At 34.7% G+C, this 25,483-nt stretch overlaps 1 protein-coding gene across 2 annotated transcripts in view; it reads left to right on the top strand.

Annotated features, from left to right (window-relative positions):
* The window catches only part of LOC109088450 (poly [ADP-ribose] polymerase tankyrase-1-like), a 22,082-nt gene extending 868 nt beyond the window's left edge, over positions 1-21,214 (top strand). Inside the window, exons 2-28 of one of the 2 annotated variants that reach the window (XM_042752516.1) lie at positions 772-996; positions 2,419-2,514; positions 2,999-3,035; positions 3,911-3,986; positions 5,602-5,622; positions 8,080-8,174; positions 8,760-8,826; positions 8,945-9,131; positions 10,770-10,888; positions 10,969-11,060; positions 11,203-11,281; positions 11,985-12,156; positions 12,255-12,334; positions 12,526-12,671; positions 12,762-12,927; positions 14,210-14,429; positions 14,528-14,637; positions 14,843-15,031; positions 16,004-16,241; positions 17,089-17,168; positions 17,249-17,369; positions 17,456-17,553; positions 17,645-17,719; positions 17,903-18,008; positions 19,285-19,471; positions 19,579-19,735; positions 20,799-21,214. In XM_042752516.1, the coding sequence (XP_042608450.1) occupies positions 772-996; positions 2,419-2,514; positions 2,999-3,035; positions 3,911-3,986; positions 5,602-5,622; positions 8,080-8,174; positions 8,760-8,826; positions 8,945-9,131; positions 10,770-10,888; positions 10,969-11,060; positions 11,203-11,281; positions 11,985-12,156; positions 12,255-12,334; positions 12,526-12,671; positions 12,762-12,927; positions 14,210-14,429; positions 14,528-14,637; positions 14,843-15,031; positions 16,004-16,241; positions 17,089-17,168; positions 17,249-17,369; positions 17,456-17,553; positions 17,645-17,719; positions 17,903-18,008; positions 19,285-19,471; positions 19,579-19,735; positions 20,799-20,885 (3,326 nt within the window). In that variant the 3' untranslated portion in view covers positions 20,886-21,214. The remainder of the gene's footprint in view (positions 1-771; positions 997-2,418; positions 2,515-2,998; positions 3,036-3,910; positions 3,987-5,601; positions 5,623-8,079; positions 8,175-8,759; positions 8,827-8,944; positions 9,132-10,769; positions 10,889-10,968; positions 11,061-11,202; positions 11,282-11,984; positions 12,157-12,254; positions 12,335-12,525; positions 12,672-12,761; positions 12,928-14,209; positions 14,430-14,527; positions 14,638-14,842; positions 15,032-16,003; positions 16,242-17,088; positions 17,169-17,248; positions 17,370-17,455; positions 17,554-17,644; positions 17,720-17,902; positions 18,009-19,284; positions 19,472-19,578; positions 19,736-20,798) is intronic. The other variant, XM_042752525.1, reaches the window with a different exon arrangement.
* Positions 21,215-25,483: the final 4,269 nt, after the last annotated feature.

Raw genomic sequence — 25,483 nt, forward strand, 5'->3', positions numbered from 1 at the left:
AAATTGAAAATTATCTTTAAAATTAAAAAGGAACATTGCGGACAGGAAAACAAATTAAATATTTAGGCATTATCTAATCAAGGTGTGTTTTTAAAACCTTAAAAATCTAAGTCTGTGCATTTCGTGAGTCATATGAACTGACCAAATCCATTTCTAATCGGATGTGCCTGAAAATTTGCTAACCCGGAACTCCAAAGAAAATTAAGTAAAGATGTTTATATGCTTAAAAAGGTAAGATATTACATTCTGTCTCCTGTTTTTAATCACATGGACATCATTCCAAATAAACATTAGCCATCAGTGTTGAGTCCTACAGTGTGGGGTCTCTACATAAGGAGAGATTTTCAGTAGTAAGCATAAGCATGCAGTTTTCACGATCTCATAATAATCGGGAGACTATATGGAATTATTTGCACTCAAAATGTATCTGTCACATTGCAGGGCCTTTCAAATGATCTGCATAATGGCGGCTAGGTATTAAAGTTGATTTAATAAATCAGCTAAAGCAGTAGGTCACTCAGAATGATGCGTTTTGTAAGTAGTAACATATCTTGTTTTATGTTTAATGAAGAAAGAAAGTCAACCGGTTTGAAATGTCTAAAAAAATTGTAGTTTTTTTGGGACAGAAAAGAGCTGAGATGGTTGCTGCATAAACACACACACACACAAATATATAATTTTTAACCTAGACTCATTACAAGGTTTTTAATTAATTTCATCATATTAGATTCATTGCATTTCAACCCGTTTGTCTTGTGTAATATTTGGCAGGCTTTGGCAGAAAGGACGTGGTGGAGCATCTCCTGCAGACCGGAGCAAACGTCCATTCCCGTGACGACGGCGGTCTGATCCCGCTCCATAACGCCTGCTCGTTCGGGCACGCGGAGGTGGTCAGTCTGCTGCTGTGTAGCGGCGCGGACCCCAACGCACGAGACAACTGGAACTACACACCTCTGCACGAGGCCGCCATCAAGGGCAAAATAGACGTGTGCATTGGTATGGATTAAATTGAGAAATCTGATCATTTCATCTGTTTCCAATTGTATTCTAATTCTGATTAAAACAGCTCTAATAAAGACCAATTCTGATGGTCTCTGATATATCGTTCATCCCTTGCAGAAAGGCAATGAATCAGGGTCTAATGAGTCCCGAGTTGCAGCAGTTGTCTGGAGAGCTGATGTGGTGGTCCAGCATGCTGCAGTATTGCGGCGTTGTGATAGTAATGTTGTTGTCCTGCAGTATTATAGAGTGCGGCTGAGACAGCACTCTGTGTGTGTGATGTTTGCATTATTAACATGATGAATAGGTTTGTCCGAGTACGGAGTGTTACTTTGCTTAAAACTATTTCTTCAGAGTTATTTGGCGAAGTGTGGACCGTTAATGATGTGCAATATATTGATGATATCATTATTGGTCAATATTATTATTATTATTATTATTATTATTATTATTTTGTGGCATTGTACTGATTAGTCTGATATTGGAAACCGATTTTATCAGATTTTCTTTTTAAATATGTATTTGTATTTTTATATTAACCAGGAGCCCAAAAAACAAGTAAATAAGATTTTTTTAAGCTTAAAAATGTAAGTTGATATGTTTTAGCCCCTGCTATTAATTAAACCGATGTCGTTCCACATAAACATTACCCATGTTCAGTCCGATGGTGCGACACCTTCACATAACAAGAGGTTTTCAGCATTAGTAATCATAAGCATGCAGATTTCAGGATCTCATATTAATTGAGAGACTGTATGGGTGGATTATTCACACTACAGGACCATTTTTTTTTAATGAGGTAACTAATGACAGCTGATGTAGAATGATGCTTTTTTGTGACTATCATTAACATTCGGATAAACATCTCATTTCGTGTTTAATGAAGAAAGAATTTCAAACCGGTTTAAATATGTTTTTAAAAATGTCTTTTGTCTAAATGTCTAAAAATTTTACAGAATATTTGGTGAGTGACTGTTAGGGATGTGCAATATATTGGTGAAAATATCAATATTAGTCAATATTGTCATTTTTTTCTGGCATTGGACTGATTAATTTGATAATATGCTGATGCCGGAAACATCAGGATTTAAAAAAAATTAACACTTTATAATATAGTTAGGTTATAGGTTACTATAGGTATATGATAGCATTAGTTAACCACACTAGTAAACATGAATGAATAATGAACAATAGTTCTACAGCATTTGTTCATCTTAGTTAACTTCAACATTTAAAATTAAGCGTATCTGTTAACATTGGAAAAATAAACTATATAAACAGTTATCCATCTTTTCTGCTGTGCATATAAGTGTTTTGATGGCTGACTAAAACTGCAGAGCTAGTATGAACCCTTTAGGTGGAAAAACGGTGTTGATAATTATACTCATCGACTGTGTTGCTTGGTTCTGTTTCTTACAGTGTTGCTCCAGCACGGCGCTGATCCGAATATCAGAAACACTGATGGCAAATCAGCTCTGGACCTTGCAGATCCTTCTGCTAAGACCGTCCTCACCGGTGAGACATACACATACACACATCTGCTTTACAGTTATTAACAACACAAACAGTCTGATGAACAGACATGCAAATGCACACCGAGTATGTTTTTGTAGTATGCAGTATGCCAATATAGCAAGAGCATGCTGTGTGAGTGCTGTTTACCACAATGCACTGCTCTCCAGTCTGAAAAATGAACCGAAGGCCATTTACAGCCACGTTTCCACAGTATATTAATTGATTGAACAGATACATGTTTAAACATATGCACACAAAGTTGGATTAAAATGCCAGCTCAATGCCACTCACTAAATTAAATATAGTGAGGTTAATGTAACAGCCTTCTGTTTGAAACGTTGCATCTTGTGTAAGGTATGTACTGCATGAAGTATGCTAATATTGCAGTTTGACCATTGTAACGCTAAAAACATCCACATACCCACATTATTGAATCTTGCAAATCAAGTCTGTCTGACACCTGCTGTCTGAATTTATTTATCAGGTGAATATAAGAAGGATGAACTGTTGGAGGCAGCCAGGTGAGTTTTTTTGGTGCAGTATAATAATTTAATATCAATGTATTACTGAAGTGGTTTTGAGGAGGGTTATGGATGGTTGTTTGAATCCATCAGCCTCTTGTTTCTTATGCTGGAGACCTTTGAGAGGAAGAATGTGCAGAGCTGTAGGTGCTACACACAACCTGGAACAGTTGTATATTAATGTTTAGAAAACGCCAAGAAATCCAAGAATATCAGAATGAGACATGTTTGCCGCTTGGTACATAAATGTTTAGTATTTTATAAAGTAAATGTTTATTCTGTTAGTAATATTTTAAGATGAACACTTACTGGACTGAACCAACTTTACTTGATTATCCATACATCAGTTTTGGAAAAATCATGTTAAAATGTGAGTATCAATTATGATCATCAGACATTTGAGGTATTTATTTCTCAAACTTAGTTGTATTGCATTGCATTACACGTTTTTTCCCCACAATAAAAACTAAACATATAAATATCATCTTACAAAGACATATTATTGGGAGATACAGTGTGACAACATTTTATGTAGCTTAAGCTATTTGCTATATTGTCATGAAGTGATGAAGTATGCACCTCTGAATAAAATTGAGCTCTGAAATGAGTCACAGTGTAGTCCAATACACTGCTGCACCATCCTATAATAATAATAATAATAAATAATAAATAAAGGTTCAATAAAGTCAAAAGGTAGGTATTATATCGAAGCTTACATTAAGTTTACATGGTAAGTTTCTTATATTTTAAAAGCTATTGCTATTTCTTTAAGTACATTGGAATGTTTTTTGCCTGTCACTGATCCAGAAATGTCTTTTCACGAAGTTGCTGTTCCTAACATTGTTTGTCTCCCTGTGTTTGGAAAACCTTGTTAGGAGCGGAAATGAGGAAAAGTTGATGGCACTTTTGACCCCACTTAACGTCAACTGTCATGCCAGCGATGGGCGCAAGGTAACACAGATCAGAATTAACATTTGATATATCTGATAAGATGTGAACGCCAAGTGTGACTGTTTTAGAAAATATATCTGTTGTTTCTAAACTCGAGCTCTATTTAAACTCGAACACAGGATGTGATTTCATGTATTTCATTGGTTGTATAAATGGCATAGATGTAGGTCAAGACAATCCCAGATCCCCTTGTTTGAGTTTTTTCTTTCCGTAATACTATGTTTAGAGTAAACCACGCTGACCTAGTTTTACCCATGATGAGTTTAAGTTTGGATTTATGGTTGATGTCATTTTATAATGTTTGTTTCGAGGTTACACTGCCCCTTTGTTCAGTCTGGGCTGCTTTTAAATGTCACTCGTTTTTAGAAGGGATTTCAGTTGATCTTTGATGTCTATTGAATCCAGTTCTGACCTTCATGACGTTTTAGGCCAAAGCTTTTTGTGATCCATCTCTTCCTCTAATCAAAACATAATAACAGGACCTTGATTTCCCCTCAAATCCTCTGTCATCCCTGATCATTTCAGGTCACTCCCTCCCTCCAGACCTCTGTGTCTTTATATCAGAAGGGCTTTTAGGAATGAGTTTACTGTGGGTTTGTTGCTCTGTTAGTCTCCTTTAGTGGATGTTGAGTTACATACTGTATCTTATTCTGGAGTGTAGTGATATAATGTACTTTTAGTGTTTTTTAGAGGCTGAGTATTGCTGCTGCTTTCTTTTTTTTTGTACTCTCCGATACTGATCTTGATGCCTGTGTTTTGTATAGTGGTGTAATTTCGACTGATATTTTGAGAGTAGCGCGTTAACATCAAATATAGGACTTTATAGTTTGACAGAATGCTTTGTTCTTTGATGAATTGCTTTGTTGTGTAAGTCATTTTGGATAAAAGCATCCGCTAAATGTGTAAATGTAAATAGTTGACCACTGAGCATAATGCATGCTTGAATGTACTCTACATAGACGTGAATATTGGCAGTCATGTCATAATGAAGACATTGTAAACCTAGAGATAATCCCTGATCTGCTGATATTTTGTATTGGTTTGGAGCACAGTACATGAGCATAGAAAATGTTTATAGGCCTAAGGATGCACCAAAATGATAATAACGTAAGTTTATGCTTTCATTTGATTTGTATAGAATATTAAGGAAATACTGTATGAAATAATTGAATGTTTTTGTGTGTCATTTTCTATCATTAAATTGTGTGTATATGTACTATTCAAAAGTTTGGGATTTTAAAGTAATTAACAGTTTTATTCAACGAGTACGCATTAAATTGATCAAAAGTGACAGTAAAGACAGTTATAATGTTACTATTTCAAGTTCTTTCTAACTTTCTATTCATCAAAGTGAATGAAAACGCAATGTATCTACAAAAATATTAAGCAGCACAAATGCGGCTGTAGCATTTATCTTTGTGTGAACTGATTCCTAAAAACAATATACAGTCTTTCACAGAAATAATTATCTAAAGATGTTTTTAGTATTTTAAGATAGTATGCTGTAGATGTTGAATTATTAAGTTTTAAGCACCACAGTCAGCTTTGATGGATAATATGTTAGTTTATAGCTAATTTTTTGTTTTGTTTTGTTTTTTGTTCTGGCGACATTCAGTCAACATCTCAAAAAATGCTGGTAAGTTTATTTTTGTGAAACAGAAATTAGTTTTACTTGGTCTTCTGTGATTTTATTCTTTATTTTTCCTCTCGACTTGTTTTTTTAATTTAATTTAATTTTTAAAAAATCCATCCATATGCTGGTTCACACTTAAAACGCACAGAAACCTGCCTTATTTTCTGCTGGTCACAATCCATCAATAAACCAATAATTTACTTCTTTCTTTAAAGTCTTCATTTAACTTTTTTTTAGGGCTGCACGATTAATCGCATGCATTTGTCATGCGTGTCTCATCAAATCGCATGCCATTTTGTCAAAAGCCGGTTCCGTGATACTAAATCTCAAATGCACCGTCTGCCTTTGCAAAAATCGTCCATGTTTCCACCCCTAAACCCTCTGTGTATTAACTGCTCCCGTTTGCATCCATGCTAATCACGGAACATGTTCTGAGACACGCATGAATCTGTTAATCGTTTGATTTGTTCTGCCTTTGTCCATGTTTCACCCACGCATGCTCTCCACGAACGTGGTGTTTAACTCCTGATTTCTCTTTGACATCCTGTCCTGTTTAGAGCCATTGTGTGTATGCTAGAAACGTTGCACTGTTGCCCGTTGCTTGTGCTGTACTATTTCAGACCTCATAATAATGATATGAACATTTATGTTGCTTGTCCATCCTGCATTAAATAATATAATTTTCTCAGAGAATGAAAGCATCATACATTTGAGGCAGATCTTCATTACTTTAATGGCTGCTTTGAGATCGGTTGTCATGCTGATTGTTTTGCTGTGGTTGTGTTCAGGCTGTCATATAGGCATGTCACCATTATTTCTTCATTATTCACTGCATGAACTGGGAACGAATTTCTAAATTTTTTGTACTTAGGCTATTTTAAGTTAGTAGTGGTTATGATCTTCTCTATTTAAGTGATCGAGCTCAAGCCAGATTCATCAGTTGTTCAGAGAGATCGCAGATATAAAGGCCTACTTGCACCAAGAGGCAATAGTTCACATCAGTGACCGATCACGTTTTTAGTGTTTAGAGAAAGTCATTAATGATCATATTCCCCAAAGGAATTTCAGTTAATGTTTCAATAAAGAGTTTTAAGCCATGAACCAATCTAACCAGCTCTGACAGGAGCATTACAAATTTGCTGGTCTGTGTTCTTGAAGCAATGCAACTGATGTAATTTCATTAAAAAACAATGGTAATGTATTAAACTGTTGGCTTAGAGCAGGGTTCCTCAAATCTTACCCTGGAGGGCCAATGCACTGCAGTGTTTAGCTCCAACCCTGATCAAACTCACCCACCTGTGATTTTCTAATGATCCTGAAGACATTGATTAGGATGCTCAGGTGTGTTTGATTAGGGTTACAGTTAAACTCTTCAGGAAAGTGGATCTCGTGGGCCAGATTTGAGGATCCCTGGCTTAGAGTCATCGATTATAAGTATAAAACCAATAGATGTTTTTATTGAGTGACTTATTTGTCATTTGCAATGCTTTATGGGAGTTTGTGGCTGGTGCTGAGCTCTTTTCCGTCTATTTCTGTTTCCTTGGTACCATTGATTTTCTCTGATTGGTGGTTCTTTCTAAAGGATTATGGGTAGAAACACTGACTTTTTCACTTTTAAAGGGATGTGACAAACAAATGTTGGGAAGTTATAAAACAACTGTTAAAACTGAGTGGTGGTGTCAATCTTAAAAAATTTAAAAATTAAAACTACACTCTAAAAAATGCTGGGTAAAACACGACCCATTGCTGGGTAAAATATGGACAAACCCAGCGACTGGGTTGTTTTGACCCAGCAGCTGGTAATTGCCCAGAATTTTGGGTCAAACATTTAACCCAACTGTTGGTTGAAACCCAACCCAATCGCTGGGTTTGTCCATATTTTACCCAGCGCTGGGTTGTATTTAACCCAGCATCTTTTAGAGTGTAAAGTATAATGACACACTGAATATAATTTTTCTGTGACTATATACAACACCTCCAAATAAGTAGGCTGAAAGTCTCATTTAACTGTATAATAATTTGAATACAACAAAACATCCTATATATTAACTGTACATGTGGAAAAAGTCAAATACGCCCTTTAATCTGTGTTTTCTTTTTCCATTTCTTTTTGTTGTTGGTGTGAGTAGGCCTTTACTTGTTCTTTCAGATATTTAATTAAATCCATATATTTACAAATTCATTGTTGACTGCAGAAGCAGATTTTGGGGTACCACATCTCCATTTGTATCACAAAAATAAGAAGAACCTAATTTCAAAACTGAATTACATTACATAGAACAGCTCACTGCATAAAAAGTTGGCTATTTTAGGGATTAAACTAATGATGGGATGGGTTATAAACAGGTTTAGTTTACATAAATATCTTTGAGGTTGGGTTACGAGCACTTGTAATATTGATGATCACTTAGCTTGATTGTATTCAGACGGGTTACTAATATTTCTCTGGTTCTTTTGCAGTCCACTCCTCTTCACCTGGCCGCTGGGTATAATCGTGTGCGTATAGTGCAGCTGCTGCTGCAGTACGGTGCTGACGTCCATGCCAAAGATAAAGGGTGAGCAACACCTGATTTCTCTCTTTAACATGTAGTCCGGTAATGTATTTTTGCTTCAATAATGACATATTAAAAAAAAAAAAGACAAAATGATATTCTATGTAAAACAAATGATAGACAGTTACCCATTTTTTGAAAGAAATGAATACTTTTGTATTAATCAAGGATTAAACTGATCAAAACTAATAGTCACAAAAGATTTCCATTTCAAATAAATTCTGTTCTTTTGAACTTTCCATTCATCAAAGAATCCTGAAAAACAAAAGTTTCCATAAATATATTAAGCGGCACAACTGTTTTCACAATATTTCACAATATTTTACTATATTTTTGATCAAATCCTGGTGAGACTTCTTTCAAAAACATTTAAAAATCTTCCCAAACCCGAACTTTTGATCGATAGTGTATATATTGTATTTTATTACATGTATAATTTGTTTAATTTAAATAATGTGCATGTCTAAATAAGACCAGAAATGTATATTTGGAAAGCAAACATGGCGGTTTTTGAATTCATGTTAACTTTAAATGCTTTAATCATGGTCTTGAATATGTTGTTTTGCTCTGTCACTCTCTCTCTATCAGTGGTCTAGTTCCTTTGCATAATGCCTGCTCTTATGGTCACTACGAGGTCACAGAGCTCCTGTTGAAGGTAAATATTTGCTCCCTATGCACAGATATAAACACAGCTGATTTATTAGTTTGATTATTAGTTTTTCATTATGCATTAAAACACATGATTGATGTGTTTCTGTATGTCTTGCTCACAGCACGGGGCGTGTGTTAACGCCATGGACCTGTGGCAGTTCACGCCGCTGCACGAGGCGGCCAGTAAGAATCGAGTGGAGGTGTGTTCACTGCTGCTGAGTCACGGCGCTGATCCCACACTGCTCAACTGCCACGGCAAGAGTGCGGTGGATGTGGCGCCCACACCTGAACTTAAAGAGAGACTCACCTGTAAGTGACATTCATACTGCTTTCTTTTCAGTATCACTGCCCTGCATTGTATTTGCTGAATGACATCCAGTACTTCTGCCGGATCGGGTGTCGGTCAGACGAGACCGATCCAAATTCCAATATGCTGCGTATATTATTCCATGTTATCATTAAGCCCCACGAAAGTCACAAAAACATTATAAAGCACCATAAAGTGTTTGTGCACTATATTCCAAGTGTTCTGAAGCCGTACCATAGTTTAATGTGAGGTACAGATGAATATTGAAGTTGACGTAAACTCTTCTCTCCGCTGCGTTCAGCAGCATTCAAACTGCGGGTCACGTTCGGTTACGACAGTCAAGACGATGAAACTCTCTCCAAGATGATTCAGTGTTCCTATTTTTATACTTTATCTGTAGATAAAGATCAATTGTTTTTCATGTAAGGACATTATCTTGCTGGAGTTTAGTGCTGTTTCTAAATCATGTTACTTTCTGCTGGGTGTCTGTTAGATCACAACAATGGAGTAGAGAGCACTTTGAATTGTTCTTCACACGCACAGGAACTGAAATTTAAAACTGTTAAAAGAAAAGGCTCTATCACACAGATATAATACACTACGCATCAATATCTCTTCACTTTGTGCTTTGAACTTTTCTATGCGGAGCACTGTGTGCTGTCACTCCGTGTTGCTTTTAATTTAGTGTATATATATATTTACTTGTTTTTTATTAATGTATTTTACAACAATACAAATGTGTAATATTTTACCAGATTTAGTCCTACACTTATTTGGTTTTATTTGTTCCCCACTAAATAATGTTTTCATGTTTAGATTTTGTAAAATTATTGTGCACTCATCATTTTTCTAGAGTAACTTTTACTGCTGAATTATCCACTAACATTGTTTATAATATAATTTTTGTCATAGATTATGATTATATATTTTTTCATTTGTTATTTTTCTGTACAATGAAGTTGTCTATATTAAGTAGATTTTGTTTAACACACAAAACAGCGATGACATTGATATGGAAAAGAAACGCTGGTATCTAATTTTTGGTATCTGATCGGTTCTAAAAAAAAAATGTATTTGTGCATCTCTAAAATATGATGCATTTCATTGCATTTTTTGCTTTTAACAACCATTTGTTAGATCAAATAATAATGTTATTATCCCTAAATCAGCAGAAAAACTGCCACAAAGAAATTATTCCTAATTTCATCTGAGCCAGTTTAAAATGGTTTGTTCAGTTCTCAGCTGATATTCACATGCATGACATTATTTTATGCTTAATCCTGATTTCTAGGTTAGAATTATGGCCAGTGAGAAAATGCAAATGCAAAGCTTACTTTGTAAAGTTTTTGAACTAAAATGTATTTTTTGCAAAGTAAAATGATACATTTTGAATACTTTTTTTGTCATTAAAACCAAAACTTTTGACATTTGACTGCTTTTGTAAGTGCACTATGCTTTTGGTAAGTACATTAAAGCTCATATATGTTACAAAAAAATCTTCATTATTATTTTGTAAAAAAAACAACAACTATGTGATTGAAAGTTTTTATTGATATTTTTATATTATCACATTAGGTAGTCTTTGGCCTTTTTTGCATTTTTTTTAAGATGCAGATAGTAATCATTTGACCTTTTTCCAGATGAGTTCAAAGGGCACACGCTTTTGCAGGCGTCCCGTGAGGCGGACATGGCAAAGGTCAAGAAAACCGCTCAAGAGATCATCAGCTTCAAACACCCTCACTCACACGACTCGGCTCTGGTGAGCACAGCACACGGTCTCCTCTGAATCCTGAGGGTTTTAATGATGTGTTTATTAAAATCTCTTTATTATGTTCGCAGCACTGCGCCGTAGCCTCTCCTCATCCCAAACGCAAACAGGTCACAGAGCTGCTGCTGCGGAAAGGTGCCAACATTCACGAGAAAAACAAAGAGTGAGTGTTCAACTTTAGATATGAAAAAAATGGTGTACAATTTATTTGAGAACATTTTCACTCAGAAATTGCTTGTAAATTTCTCAAATTATTACAAATAAATGGCAAGTAAGACATTCTCACATGTTCCTTCTCTTTCTAGTTTTATGACTCCGTTCCACGTAGCGTCTGAACGAGGTCATAATGACGTGCTTGAAGTCCTTCAGAAACACGGAGCAAAGGTACCAGCGTTTCATTATGAGATAGTGAGCTAATGTGCTATGTGTCAACTACTTTCATCTTGGACTATATTTAAATCCTGTTATATTATCTCTTGGACCCTACATCGAATATTATGCCAGACTCCAGGGCTTCTTTTTTAATAAATCAGTTTGTAGATGATTAAACAATGTTAAATTCAAATTATGTACTGTGCTGTACTATGTTACCATGTTAAATACTATATGTGACCCTGGACCACAAAACCAGTCATAAGGGTCAATTTTTTGAAATTGAGATTTATACAATAAATAAGCTTTCCATTGATGTATGGTTTGTTATGATAGGACATTATTTGGCCAAGATACAACTATTTGGAAATCTGGAATCTGAGGGTGAAAAAAATCAAAATATTGAGAAAATCATCTTTAAAGTTGTCCAAATGAAGTTCTTAGCAATGCATATTACTAATCAAAAATGAAGTTTTGATATATTTACAGTAGGAAATTTACAAAATATCTTCATGTAACATGATCTTTACTTAATATCCTAATTATTTTTGGCATAAAAGAAAAATCAATAATTTTGACCCATACAGTGTATATTTGGCTATTGCTACAAATATACCCCAGCGACTTAAGACTGCTTTTGTGCTCCAGGGTTATTCTTGATCTTCTTACTAAACTCAGAGTTCTCTTTGTAATAAACCTTTGCGTGTGTGTTTAGGTGAATGCTGTGGACACACTGGGACAGACAGCCCTGCACAGGGCGGCCCTCGCCGGTCACATCCAGACTTGCAGACTGTTGCTAAGTTACGGTGCTGACCCATCAATCATTTCACTGCAGGGCTTCACTGCGTCACAGATGGGCAATGAAGCCGTACAGCAAATACTCAATGGTACTATTGCAGTTTTACATCTTACATATTGCAGTATGATTATTGAATTAACTGTCCATTTATCCTAATAACACAATGTCCTGAATTTATTTTTCCAGAGAACATTCCTCCTCGTAATTCAGACGTGGATTACCGCTTTCTCGAGGCTGCTAAAGCCGGAGACCTTGACACAGTCAAGGTACAGAACAGTTTCAGAGTTTAGCAAGTTTAAAGTCAACGTGGTCTAAATCTGTTTCACTTTTGCAGTGTGACAAAACAGGACATTTAATGATGATAAGATACATTAAAAGGGACTTAATCTGTTCTAAATATTTAAAATTTAAAATCAATCAGAAAATCAATAAATATTTGTTTGTGCATCTTCCGTAGCAACTGTGCTCCCCTCAGAACGTGAACTGTCGTGATCTGGAGGGCCGTCACTCCACCCCGCTGCATTTTGCAGCAGGGTACAACCGTGTGGCCGTCGTGGAATACCTGTTGCATCATGGGGCCGACGTGCACGCTAAAGATAAAGGGTGCGGTCATCATCTCAATTAGGGTGACTTCCAGTGCCCTGTGTCAGAATTATCTGACTTGCACTTGTTCTCTTTCTTTCTCTTTATCAGTGGTCTGGTTCCTTTGCACAACGCGTGTTCGTACGGTCACTACGAGGTGGCAGAGTTGCTGGTGAGACATGGAGCGTCTGTGAACGTGGCGGACCTTTGGAAGTTCACACCACTACATGAGGCTGCAGCCAAGGGCAAATATGAGATCTGCAAACTACTGCTCAAGGTTTGATTCTTCAGACGGAGAAATCATGCACATGGGATAATACTGAATATCATGATTGTGTGGGAATTTAATATAATATTAATGATGTTTAGTGTTATAATTATGCACTGATCGTTTATTACTGCACCAAAATTTTGAATTTTAGATACATTGGGCTGAAATTCGAAAGTATAAAGTTAAACTTTTTGAAATTCATAAAAATTCTATAAATATTATACTATTTTAATATATTATAAATTACATATTTGTAAATATTATATAATTAACTATAATTATTTTTGTTATTATTATTATTATTGATGTTCGAATAAAACATTGTCCTAAAGATAATTCTAAATAATAATTCTAACTGATAGATTTAATTATTGAGATTGAGATTTAAATTTGTTTACTATATAGATTTTTTTCCCCAAAAAATTTAAGTTCTTTTCTGAAATTCTAGATACATTGGGGCAAAATCCTGAAGTGAAAAATTTTGGAATTTATAAATTCTTTAAATATTATAATATTTTATATGAATATTTAAATATCTATAAATATTATACAATTTAAATAAATTACATATTTGTAAATATTATATAATTTAACTATAATTATTTTTATTATTTATTATTATTATTATTATTATTATTATTATTATTATTATTATTATTGATGTTCGAATAAAACAGTGACCTAAAAATAGTTCTAAATAATAATTCTATCTGAGAGGTTTAATTATTGAGATTTAAATGTATTGTTTAATATATAGTTTTTTTTTTTTTTTTTTTTTTTTTTTAATTCTAAATTCTAGAAACATTGGGCCAAAATCCTAAAGTGAAAAATTTTGGAAAATATAAATTCTTGAAATATTATAATATTTTTATATAAATTGTAAAATATCTATAAATATTATACATTTTAAATGTATTATTATTATTATTCATATTAATATCCCCAAAAAAAACAAAAAAACAAACCATGACCTAAAAATAACCCAAATAATAAGATTAAATTATTTAAATGTCAATTATTTATTTTAAAGATTATTTAACAATAAATTAAATTAAATCCAGTTAATCCTGCATCATTTTATGTGCTACTTTACAAGCAATTTTTTTCTGTCTCTGTAAGTTCATGTTAAAGGTGAAATTGTGACTTTAGCATCAACGTTTAGCCCAAAACAATGTATTCCTGCATCTAATTTTTGCAGTCTTAAATGTAATTAATGTAGGATTAATGATGATTATTATTAAGAGTGTATCACAGCCCTTTTGTGATGACATCTCTACTCTCTCTTTAGCACGGCGCAGACCCGTCTAAGAAGAACCGTGATGGCAACACTGCTCTGGACATGGTGAAGGACGGAGACACAGACATCCAGGACCTTCTGCGTGGAGACGCCGCCCTGCTGGATGCCGCCAAGAAGGGCTGTTTGGCCCGCGTGCAGAAACTCTGCAGCCCTGAGAATATCAACTGCAGAGACACACAGGGCAGGAACTCCACACCACTACACCTTGCAGGTAACGTACCATAAGCCATATTCTCACATTCATCATTCAAACCACATTCATCACATCTGTCTGGTGGTTTAATGATGAATTGATTTGTTTTTGATCAGCTGGTTACAATAACCTGGAGGTGGCCGAGTATCTCCTGGAGCACGGAGCAGATGTGAATGCTCAAGATAAAGGAGGACTGATCCCTCTGCATAACGCTGCTTCATATGGGGTGAGAGGACAGGGAATGCTGCAAGGTTAAAGGTCTTAGTCTGGATAAATGACTTTATCTGTGAAGGATGGGTTTTGTAAAATAGGAAATTACAAATCAAGAGGGATTCCAGGGAACATTGCTGTTCATTATCAGTGTTGAAAACAGTGCTGCTTCATATTTTGTCATTAATGCTTCTGTAATTGCCTTCTCTCGTTCTGTCCAGCATGTGGATATCGCCGCCCTCCTGATCAAGTTTAACACATGCGTGAATGCGACAGATAAGTGGGCGTTCACACCGCTGCATGAAGCTGCGCAGAAGGGCCGCACACAGCTGTGTGCACTGCTGCTGGCTCACGGCGCTGACCCCACCATGAAGAACCAGGAGGGACAGACGGCTCTGGACCTGGCCATGGTAAACAACACCACAGCAGCTGATAATACTGTAGTTAAGAAAAGATAGAAGTAGACTTAAATTGAACTCTGACTTGAAACAATAGTCAAAAATTAAACTTTGTGTATGTTTTTTGTTGAGCATTTGATACATCAGGCTTTTATGGCATATATAGCATGATATAGTGAGAAAATTGAGGAGGAAAAATCACCCTTAGTTTTATTCAGAGGCTCAAAATGAGCAAAAATATGTATGGCCAGAAAGTAAGATTACATTTCTGATAGCTTGTGATGTAAATCAATGAGATTTTTTTTTTTAAACAGTATGACATGCTACTTACATAAAATGCATATAAATGTCAGTCATAACTCTATATCTCCCAATAATATGTCTTATTAAAATAAAGTGTGATTAAAGCTCTGTAGTTTTTATTGCGGGACGTAATGGAATGCAATGATAATTGGGAGATGGATAAATAAATGTTCCTCAAAAGTCTGATGATTTAAAAAAAAAAAATGATGTACGGATAATCAACTTTATAAAATTTTCATATTAAATTACTTTATAAAAATTAACATTTCACAGCAAAAGACATGAATCACAACCTAAACATGGTTGTTTTTACAGTTATACTAAAGGGCTTTTGACTTGCTTAAATAGTATAAACTGTAAGATTATATAGAACAGGTTTTTCATGTTGATAATTAAGAGGCCTTAGAAATTCTGATACAGTAGGCTAAGATCAGAGATTGATCTCAGAAGATAAAATTTATAGCATTGCAATGAAAATGCAGAAGTCTGAAAATGAATTATTTGACAGTACTTTTAACTTCTGCATATGACATGTTTCTGAAGAAATTTAAAAATATTGTGATTTAATTATATCCATTGAGATTTGGAATTGTGGAAACTTAATACTTTTGGTTAAATTGGTTCTGTGTTGATTTGTAGTTTGAAGTTTATTGTCATTCGTCTGATATTTGTGTTTAACAGGCTGATGACATCCGTGCGCTGCTGATGGACGCGATGCCCCCTGATGCCCTGCCCAGCTGTTTCAAACCCCAGGCCACCGTGCTCAGCTCCGCTCTCATATCACCCGCCTCCACACCCTCCTGCCTCTCCGCTGCCTCCAGCATCGATAACCTGGCAGGGCCCCTCTGCGATGGGGCCAGTGGAGGGGCGACAGGACCCGCTGATGGGGCTGCCGGAACTGAGCGCAAGGAAGGAGATGGTGAGAAACAAAAGAACCGTCTCAGAGTTATTTGTTTAGGAATCAGGCTACATTGATCACGCAGTGTGGCTTTGATTCTCCTAAAAAAACGGCTCATAAGAATCATTTGTTTATGAATTAGACTACACTGATTGTGGTGTATGGCCTTGAATCACACAGCATTCTCATAAGAGTCATTTGTTTAGTGATCAGACTATACTGATTGCGGTGAATGATTTTGATTCATTATGAGTGACTTGTTCAGGAGTCAGACTACATTGATCGATTCATTGAAGAACAGCCAGAATTTTACTTGATTCAAAGCCACACAGTTCAATCAGTGTAGTCTGATTCCCGAATGATTGAGTCTTATGAAGCAGCTCTACTTAAGGAATCAAAATCATACAGTGTGATCAGTGTAGTCTGATTCCCAAGTAAATGACTCACTCTTAAGTAGAGCTGCTTCATAAGACTCAATCATTCGGGAATCAGACTACACTGATTGAACTGTGTGGCTTTGAATTAAGTAAAAAGAATGACCTCATAGGAGTCATTTCTTCTGGAATCAGGCTACGATGATCGATTCACTAAAAGAACAATCATTTTTTCTGGAATTAGACTACACTGATTGAAGAACTGCCTCATTAGTGTCATCCACTCGTGAATCAGACTACACTGATCGTGCTATATGAATATGACTCACTAAAAAGAGCCCCCTGATAAGAATAATTTGTTTGGGAATCAGACTACACTGAATACATTTTTTTTTTTCCAACTCTTCAATGTGATGTTCTTTTCAGTTGTCCCCTTGTCCAGCATATTTTTGTTATTCTTAATTAAAAAAAAATTTTTTTTTTTTGCTTTGTAGCTGTCCTGGATATGAACATTTCACAATTCCTGAAGAGTCTGGGGCTTGAACATTTGAGGGACATCTTCGAGAGAGAACAGGTGAGAAAATCGGAGACATCTTTGAACTTCTGAATTTCTTCTGGCACATTCCCTCACGTGTTTAATGCCGTGTCCATTAGATCACTCTGGATGTGTTGGCTGATATGGGTCACGAGGAACTCAAGGAGATCGGCATCAATGCTTATGGACACCGTCACAAACTCATCAAAGGCATCGAGAGGCTGCTGGGAGGACAGCAGGGTGAATGTTTCTCTCATAAAACTGCTCCTAAATGCTGCTCCTGTATATTTTCAATACATCTGAATCCTGTTCTCTGTAACGCACAGGTGCCAACCCATACCTGTGGAATCACTGCACCAATCAGGGCACAGTTTTGATCGACCTGGCCGTGGATGATAAAGAGTTTCAATCTGTTGAGGAAGAGGTACAAACATGAACACTTGGAGCTCTATGCTGTTTCATACACCCATCTGCTTCGGCTGTGTGTGTGATGACTGTTTATTTTTTGGTCTCAGATGCAAAGCACAATTCGAGAGCACAGGGATGGAGGAAACGCGGGTGGCGTTTTCAATCGATACAATATTCTCAAGGTAAAACACACCAAATGCATTCAACATTAATGATATTTAACTCTTCTAAAATAGGTATTGATGTCCAGAAAAGCTTTACTTAAAACATACTGTATGATAATATGTAGTTTTGATAGATGTGATAGCATCGTATTTGTATGTGTGTTCTAATCTAAACAAAATCTAACTGAAATCGTCATGCAGATCCAGAAGGTGGTGAATAAGAAACTGAGAGAGCGATACACACACAGGCAGAAAGAGATCGGAGATGAGAATCACAACCACCACAATGAACGAATGCTGTTTCATGGTAAGTGCTGAAATGGCACTAATGCTAACGCTTCTCTTAAAAATGCTAGACAGATTAAAGGTAAAATTCATACTTTTATTTGAGAAGGATGCATTAAATTGGTCAAAAATAGCAGTAAAGACATTTATAAAGTTACAGAGCATTTCTATTTCAAATAAATGCCATTCTTTTGAACTTCATATTCATCAAAGAATTCTGAAAAAAAAATGTATCATGGTTTCTACAAAACTGTTTTCAACACTGATAATAATAAATGTTGCTTAAACACCAAATCAGTATATTAGAATGATTTCTGAAGGATCATGTGACACTGAAGACTGGAGTATTGATGCTGAAAATTCAGCTGTAATCACAGGAATAATTTACATTTATATACACACACATATACAATTGTTATTTTAAATTCGAATAATTTTTTCACAATATTTCTGTGTTTATTGTATTTCTGATTAAAAAAATGCAGTCTTGGTGAACAAACAAGATACAGGAATCCTTTTTTAATTATTTAATATTAGTAAGTTGTTAGTTTTAGTTTTCAAACCACAAACTATGGAAGCCCGTTTCCGCCATTAAATAAAAAATAAAACAAGGTAATTGCAACGTCATCTCAGAATTGCGAGTTCATATCTAAACTCGCAATTTGCGAGTAATAAAGTCAGAACTGCATGACATAAACTCGAAATAGCGAGTTATAAAGTCAGAATTGCGAGTTATAAAGTCAATTGCAAGATATGAACTCGCAATAGTGAGAAAAAAGAAATTCAGAATTGCAAGATATAAACTTGCAATTGTGAGAAAAAAAGTCAAAATTCCAAGTTATAAAGTCAGAATTGCGAGATATGAACTCGCAATTGCGGAAAAAAAAATTCTGAATTACAACTTTATATCTCTGACTTTATTCTCTGCTAAAGTCACAATTCTGAGTTTATAACTTGCAATTGCATGTTATAAATTCAGAATTGCAAGATATGAACTCACAATTCTGAGACAAAAAGTCAGAATTGTGAGATAAAAGTTTTTTTTTCAGTGGCGGAAACGGGCTTCCATAACAAACTATAGCATCTTCCTACATAAATTAATCTGCAAGTTTAAATTCAACGTTTTATTTGAAATGCACAACAACATTACACATTGTTGTACCTTTTTGTCAATCAAATGTGCTATTGCTACTATATTTAGCTCTGCATTACTTTTTTTGTTCATACTGTAGTTTTTGTTAAATGTATTTGTTTTCATTATCATAATCCTGAACCTTTTTTGCGATTGTTATTTTCAGGATCTCCGTTCATAAATGCCATCATCCATAAAGGATTTGATGAGCGTCATGCGTATATCGGTGGCATGTTTGGAGCTGGCATATATTTTGCAGAGAACTCCTCTAAGAGTAACCAGTACGTCTATGGCATCGGAGGCGGCACTGGCTGCCCCACTCACAAAGACCGGTCCTGTTACGTGTGCCACAGGTACATGAACACACCTGATACTACAAGAAATGCAACACAAACAGTGCATTATACGTTATTATACTTGATGGTTTTTTCATATTCTCCTCTGTGTTGATTCCCCAAAGGCAAATGTTGTTCTGCCGTGTGACATTGGGAAAGTCCTTCCTGCAGTTCAGTGCCATGAAGATGGCCCACGCTCCCCCTGGACATCATTCTGTGATCGGCCGTCCTAGTGTCAATGGCCTGGCCTACGCTGAGTACGTGATCTACCGTGGAGAACAGGTACAGCTGTAAAGGAAAAGTTGCTTCTTAAAATGCATGCGTTGTAACGCATCACTGCCACAGCTAGTCAGGTCAGCACTTTATACAGTACAGATTGTTTCAAAGCAGCTTCACAGTAATAAACAGGAAAATAACAGAATTAGTGTTGCAAACTTCTCTAAATAGCTCTAAAATAGCAGTGGTGTTATTTTCAGTTTTCATTTTTATAAGTTTCAATTTAAACGGTTAAATTAAATGCGAGTAATAAAAAATCATGTCTAATTAATTTGAAATACATGCATTTAACTACAGTTTACTTAAAATGTAAAAAAAAATAATAATAATAATTTTTAGGGCCCTGTGATATTATTTTTTCCCAAATTCTGTTTTATTTTTCCCAGATTACATATTTTATAATTTTTTATGGATTCCGTTGTAGTGGTTAAATTAATCAAAAAGCATGTCTAATTAATTGAAATCAAAAGGCTTATACAATTTAACAACTAATTAAAAAAAAACTTAACAAAAAAGAAAATTCTTAGGGCTTTATGGAATCATTATTTTTTTTTAAATGTTTTATTTTCGGGGGGGATTCTGAAAAATTCTCATCCAAATTTTACTTAAATTTAACACTTATGACAATTCAGTGACAGTCTACGTTATACAGTAAATTATTATTATTATTATTTTTTACTGGATTCTAAGGACCTAAGCTCAAGTCAGTTCAGTGTTGATTCAGATTCGGTTTCATTAACTATGTAAAGTTCATGAATTATGAAACTAGTTAAATACAGATGTAAGAAGCTCTACTAAGATAACGGTCTCATTATTCAACTCATGTCAGTTCAATGTTGTTTCAGTTCAGTTCAATAACAGTGCTGATGTTATAAAATTTGGCAGTTATGAACAAATTTGATTCAGCTATAAAGAAGCTCTACAAAAGACAGAAGTGTTGTTATTCAGCTCAATTCAGTTTAAGTTTTGTTTGTGTGCAAAGCACAGCACCCTTATGAAAGAGACTGCAGGCTGTGATGTATTAGTGTGACTGTGGTGTGTTAATGGTGGTGTTGTTGTTGTTTTCCAGGCCTTCCCAGAGTATCTCATCACTTATCAGATATTGAAGCCGGACAGCACGCCTCAGTCCTCCACAGGAGCAGAGCAGAAATCATAGTCAGACACTGCGTTTCTACACTCACTCGCTCACTCACTCACTCATTGTTTCTCACTCTCTTGTTGCACAATGGAAATGTGAACTTTCCCATGTACCCACGTCTTTGAATTCCCATGTATGAATTATGAATTTGCACTTTTAAAAAACAAGTTACTTAAGTTATTTGAAAATAGTTGCAATTGTGAAGTCTAATGTACAGGTAGTATAAAGAAAACATGTAAAACTGACTGTGTTTAATGATGCTATTTGAGTTGTATTTTAATGGAACTTTCTTTTCTTTTTTTTTTGAGTCTGTTAATTTCTTTTAAATAAATCTCATCAGAACAGGACTCATTCGTATGACTTGCTTTTGATTGTTTATTCATATGGAATGTTATTGCCTTTATTATGTAGTCACTTTATTTTTTAAAGATGGAATTGAAAAGGGGAGTAAAAATAATTGTAGATGCATATAATACACTACAATCTAAATGTTTTAAAGTTTTTCATATTTTTGAAATAAGTTTCTTCAATCAAAAATACAGTAAAAAATATATCAAAAAACACAAAAAAAAATATTCTAAATTACAATTAAAATTTAACTAATTTCAGAGATGTGAAAAAATTAAATTTATTTCTGAGATGCAAAGCTGAATTTTCAGCATCATTACTCCAGTCTTTCTTACTCCAGATTTCTGGAACTCGCATCATTATATAATATACCTGTGTAATTGTTAAGGGTAACTGTAAGTCATGTACAATGATTGTGAGTGTTTATAAGTGAAGTCAGCAGCATGTAACGTTATAGATGTAAACGGTTCATTCACATGGACGGTATTTCTATCAGTCCTGATGATAAAACAGCAGAAGTCTGTTATATCTTCATCTGTGGAGTACTGAGAGAAGTACTGGGTTCTGGTAGGATAAAACTGTAATGTTGTAAACGACCCCTTCCTCAGTACCACGGTACAGTGAGTATAACACCATGGTACTACCATCGTTTTTTAGATACCTATGGAACCATTTCATCATTGGAAATGCATGTAAATACCATAGTATGTGAATTTCATTACCATGGTATTACTTTCTGATATAATCACTGTATCATGGTACTGTTTTAGGGAAACCATAATATGATGCATGATTACATATTCATAAATTGCAGTGTTTACATGATACTCCAAAGTAAAGAATACCATGTAGTACACATTGCAAGTAAGCAGTGCTATTTCCATAAGATATTATTTCCAGGAGTGTGTGTGTGTGTTTTAAAGAAGTTTCTAATGCTAACCATGGCTGCATTTATATGATCAAAAATACAGTAAAACAGTAATATTGTGGAATATTATTATAATTTAAAATAACTGTTTTGTATTTGAATATATTTTAAAATGTAATGTATTCCTGTGATGCAAAGCTGAATTTTCAGCATCATCACTCCAGTCTTCAGTGTCACATGATCCTTCAGAAATCATTCTAATATGCAGATATTAATATTAATATGCATTTATATCTATCAGTGTAAAAATCTGTGATTGTTGTGTGACCTTGCAGTGCTATTTAAAATTACGATTTTGTGAAAGATTACGTATAAGATTACGTTTTCTTAGTATGTTTCCTTCATCAATCGTAATATCATATCTAGACTTGTCTGGTGGTTCTTCATGCATCAATGTTACACTTTCATCTCCATGTAAACTATACTGTAGTGTACTATACTATACGTTCATCACACAACACATAAAAACTTTCATCTCCACATTTTTTTGTGCAGTAACAAATAATCTTTAATTAAATGCATTAGTTATATGTCTCTTATTTTGGCTGTTCTTCATGCATCACGGTTACACTTTCATCTCCATGTAAACTAGAAGTAGTGCTCTGTAAGATTTTGTCTCTGAATTTCGTGTAGAGTTTACAGTGGAGAATATCACTACAACTTCACTCACTTAGACCAGCTGATTGACCTCCTCTGGCGTAATGGACTGCAGCCGGGTAATTCTCTAAATATTACAGCAAAATCCACATTTGAATTCTTGTGTATTGTAGAATTAGTGCTCTGCCACTAGGGTTAATTTAACACAAATTTGCATTGTGTTAAAGAGGATCTAGTGGTTTTTTAAAGAGTTTCAACTGATGGACAGAATGTCCAACATGTTTAGTGACCCTGAGGACAAAATACAAGTTACTGAATGGAGGAATTTGGTCTATTTGATCGCCAAAAGATACATATGTGACCCTGGAGCACAAAAGCAGTCTTAAGTCGCTGGGGTATATTTGTAGCAATAGCCAAAAATACATTGTATGGGTCAAAATTATTGATTTTTCTTTTATGCCAAAAATCATTAGGATATTAAGTAAAGATCATGTTCCATGAAGATATTTTGTAAATTTCCAGCCGTAAATATATTAAAACTTAATTTTTATTAGTAATATGCATTAAGATTACATTTGGATAACTTTAAAGGCAATTTTCTCAATATTTAGATTTTTTTGCACCCTCAGATTCCAGATTTTCAAATAGTTGTATCTCAGCCAAATATTGTCCTCCTAACAAACCATACATCAATGGAAAACTTATTTATTCAGCTTTCAGATGATTTGAAAAATTGACACTTATGACTGGTTTTGTGTTCCAAGGTCACATATGTGAGTACGAGACTGAGGTCGTAATATCTTAGATTGTGATAGATCATGAATCACCTCTTGTGGGTTTTGAACATTTTGTTTGCTAGTCCAGATCTTTACCACAAAGCTCCAGAAGTTCTGACTGTATTTGTTCCTGTTGTTTTGTATGTGTGTGCAGGGAAATACGGCCTCGGCTTTGTCGGAATGAGCCGAACAACCACGACTTTGACAACATCACTTTGTCAATCCAAGGTACCGTCTAAAAATAATTTGTTGTTGTCTGAGTCGAAGTTCTGTCAATCTTTCTCAATCAATTTGAATTGATTTTATTAGTGGTCTCAAACCATCCAGCGCCACCAACAGCTCAAAGTTGATCTTACAGTCAGTTTCTGTTTATAAGTTTTGTTCCAAATGGACTGACAATTAGATTTTTTTTTTCAAACTACTGTTTCAAATTTCGAAAACCTTCCTTAGGAAATTGCTTCTGTTCCTCTTTTGTAAGTCACTTTGGATATAAGCGTCCGCTAAATGCATAAATAAAAATGTAAAACTGACCAAACAACTATATATTTTTTTCATTTGTTTTTTTTTTTGTTTTGATACATCCTGCCACAAGTGCTGCATTTTTAAATATGCCTTCTCAAGTTAATAATAGTCCCAAGTTGTTCTAAAAATAATTTGTTGTTGTCTGAGTCGAAGTCCTGGTCAGTCTTTCTCAATCAATTTGAATTGGATTTTATTAGTGGTCTCAAACCATCCAGCGCCACCAACAGCTCAAAAGTTGGATCTTACAGTCAGTTTCTGTTTATAAGTTTTGTTCCAAATGGACTGACAATTAGATTTTTTTTTTTTCAAACTACTGTTTCAAATTTCGGAAAACCTTCCTTAGGAAATTGCTTCTGTTCCTCTTTTGTAAGTCACTTTGGATATAAGCGTCCGCTAAATGCATAAATAAAAATGTCAAACTGACCAAACAACTATATATATTTTTCATTTTTTTTTTTTTTAGTTTTGATACATCCTGCCACAAGTGCTGCATTTTTAAGATGCCTTCTCAAGTTAATAATAGTCCAAGTTGTACAAGTTTTGAAAAGTGTCTTGAGACCCCATGGGACCGTGACATGCGGGCACCACAGACTCAGGCCCTGTAATTGCAGCTATATTTTTTATGTTCATATGTGACCCTGGAGCACAAAAGCAGTCTTAAGTCGCTGGGGTATATTTGTAGCAATAGCCAAAAATACATTGTATGGGTCAAAAATATAAATTTTTCTTTAATGCCAAAAATCATTAGGATATTTAGTAAAGATCATGTTCCATGAAGATATTTTGTAAATTTCCTACCGTAAATATATAAAAACATAATTTTTGATTAGTAATATGCATTGCTAAGAACTTCATTTGGACAATTTTAAAGAAGATTTTCTCAGTATTTTGATTTTTTTCACCCTCAGATTCCAGATTTTCAAATAGTTGTATCTCAGCCAAATATTGTCCTATCATAACAAACCATACATCAGTGGAAAGCTTGCGTTTTCAGCTTTGATATGATCTATAAATATCAATTTCGAAATATTGACACTTAAGACTGGTTTTGTGGTCCAGGGTCACATATGTTAAATAGAAGTCAGCAATTTTATTGTACCATGCTGAGGGATGAAATAGACATATGTAATTCATTTGCACTTAACTTCATTTGTATATATACATAATATATGAAGTTTTGTGGAAGTGTTAAATGTGTAGTTTGCATTTATTTGATCAAAAATACAGTTAAAACAGTAATACTGTGTAATATTATTGCAAATAAAAAAAAATTATATTTGTATGTAGTATACTGTAAAATGTATTTGATTCAGCATCATTACTCCAGTCTTCAGTGTCATATGATCATTCAGAAATCATTCTAAGATGATGATTTGCTGCTCAATAAACATTTATTATTATTATTATTATTATTATTATTATTATTATTATCAGTGTTGAAAGTG

The sequence above is a fragment of the Cyprinus carpio genome, chromosome A5 (assembly GCF_018340385.1).
Source record: "Cyprinus carpio isolate SPL01 chromosome A5, ASM1834038v1, whole genome shotgun sequence".
NCBI lineage: Eukaryota > Metazoa > Chordata > Actinopteri > Cypriniformes > Cyprinidae > Cyprinus > Cyprinus carpio.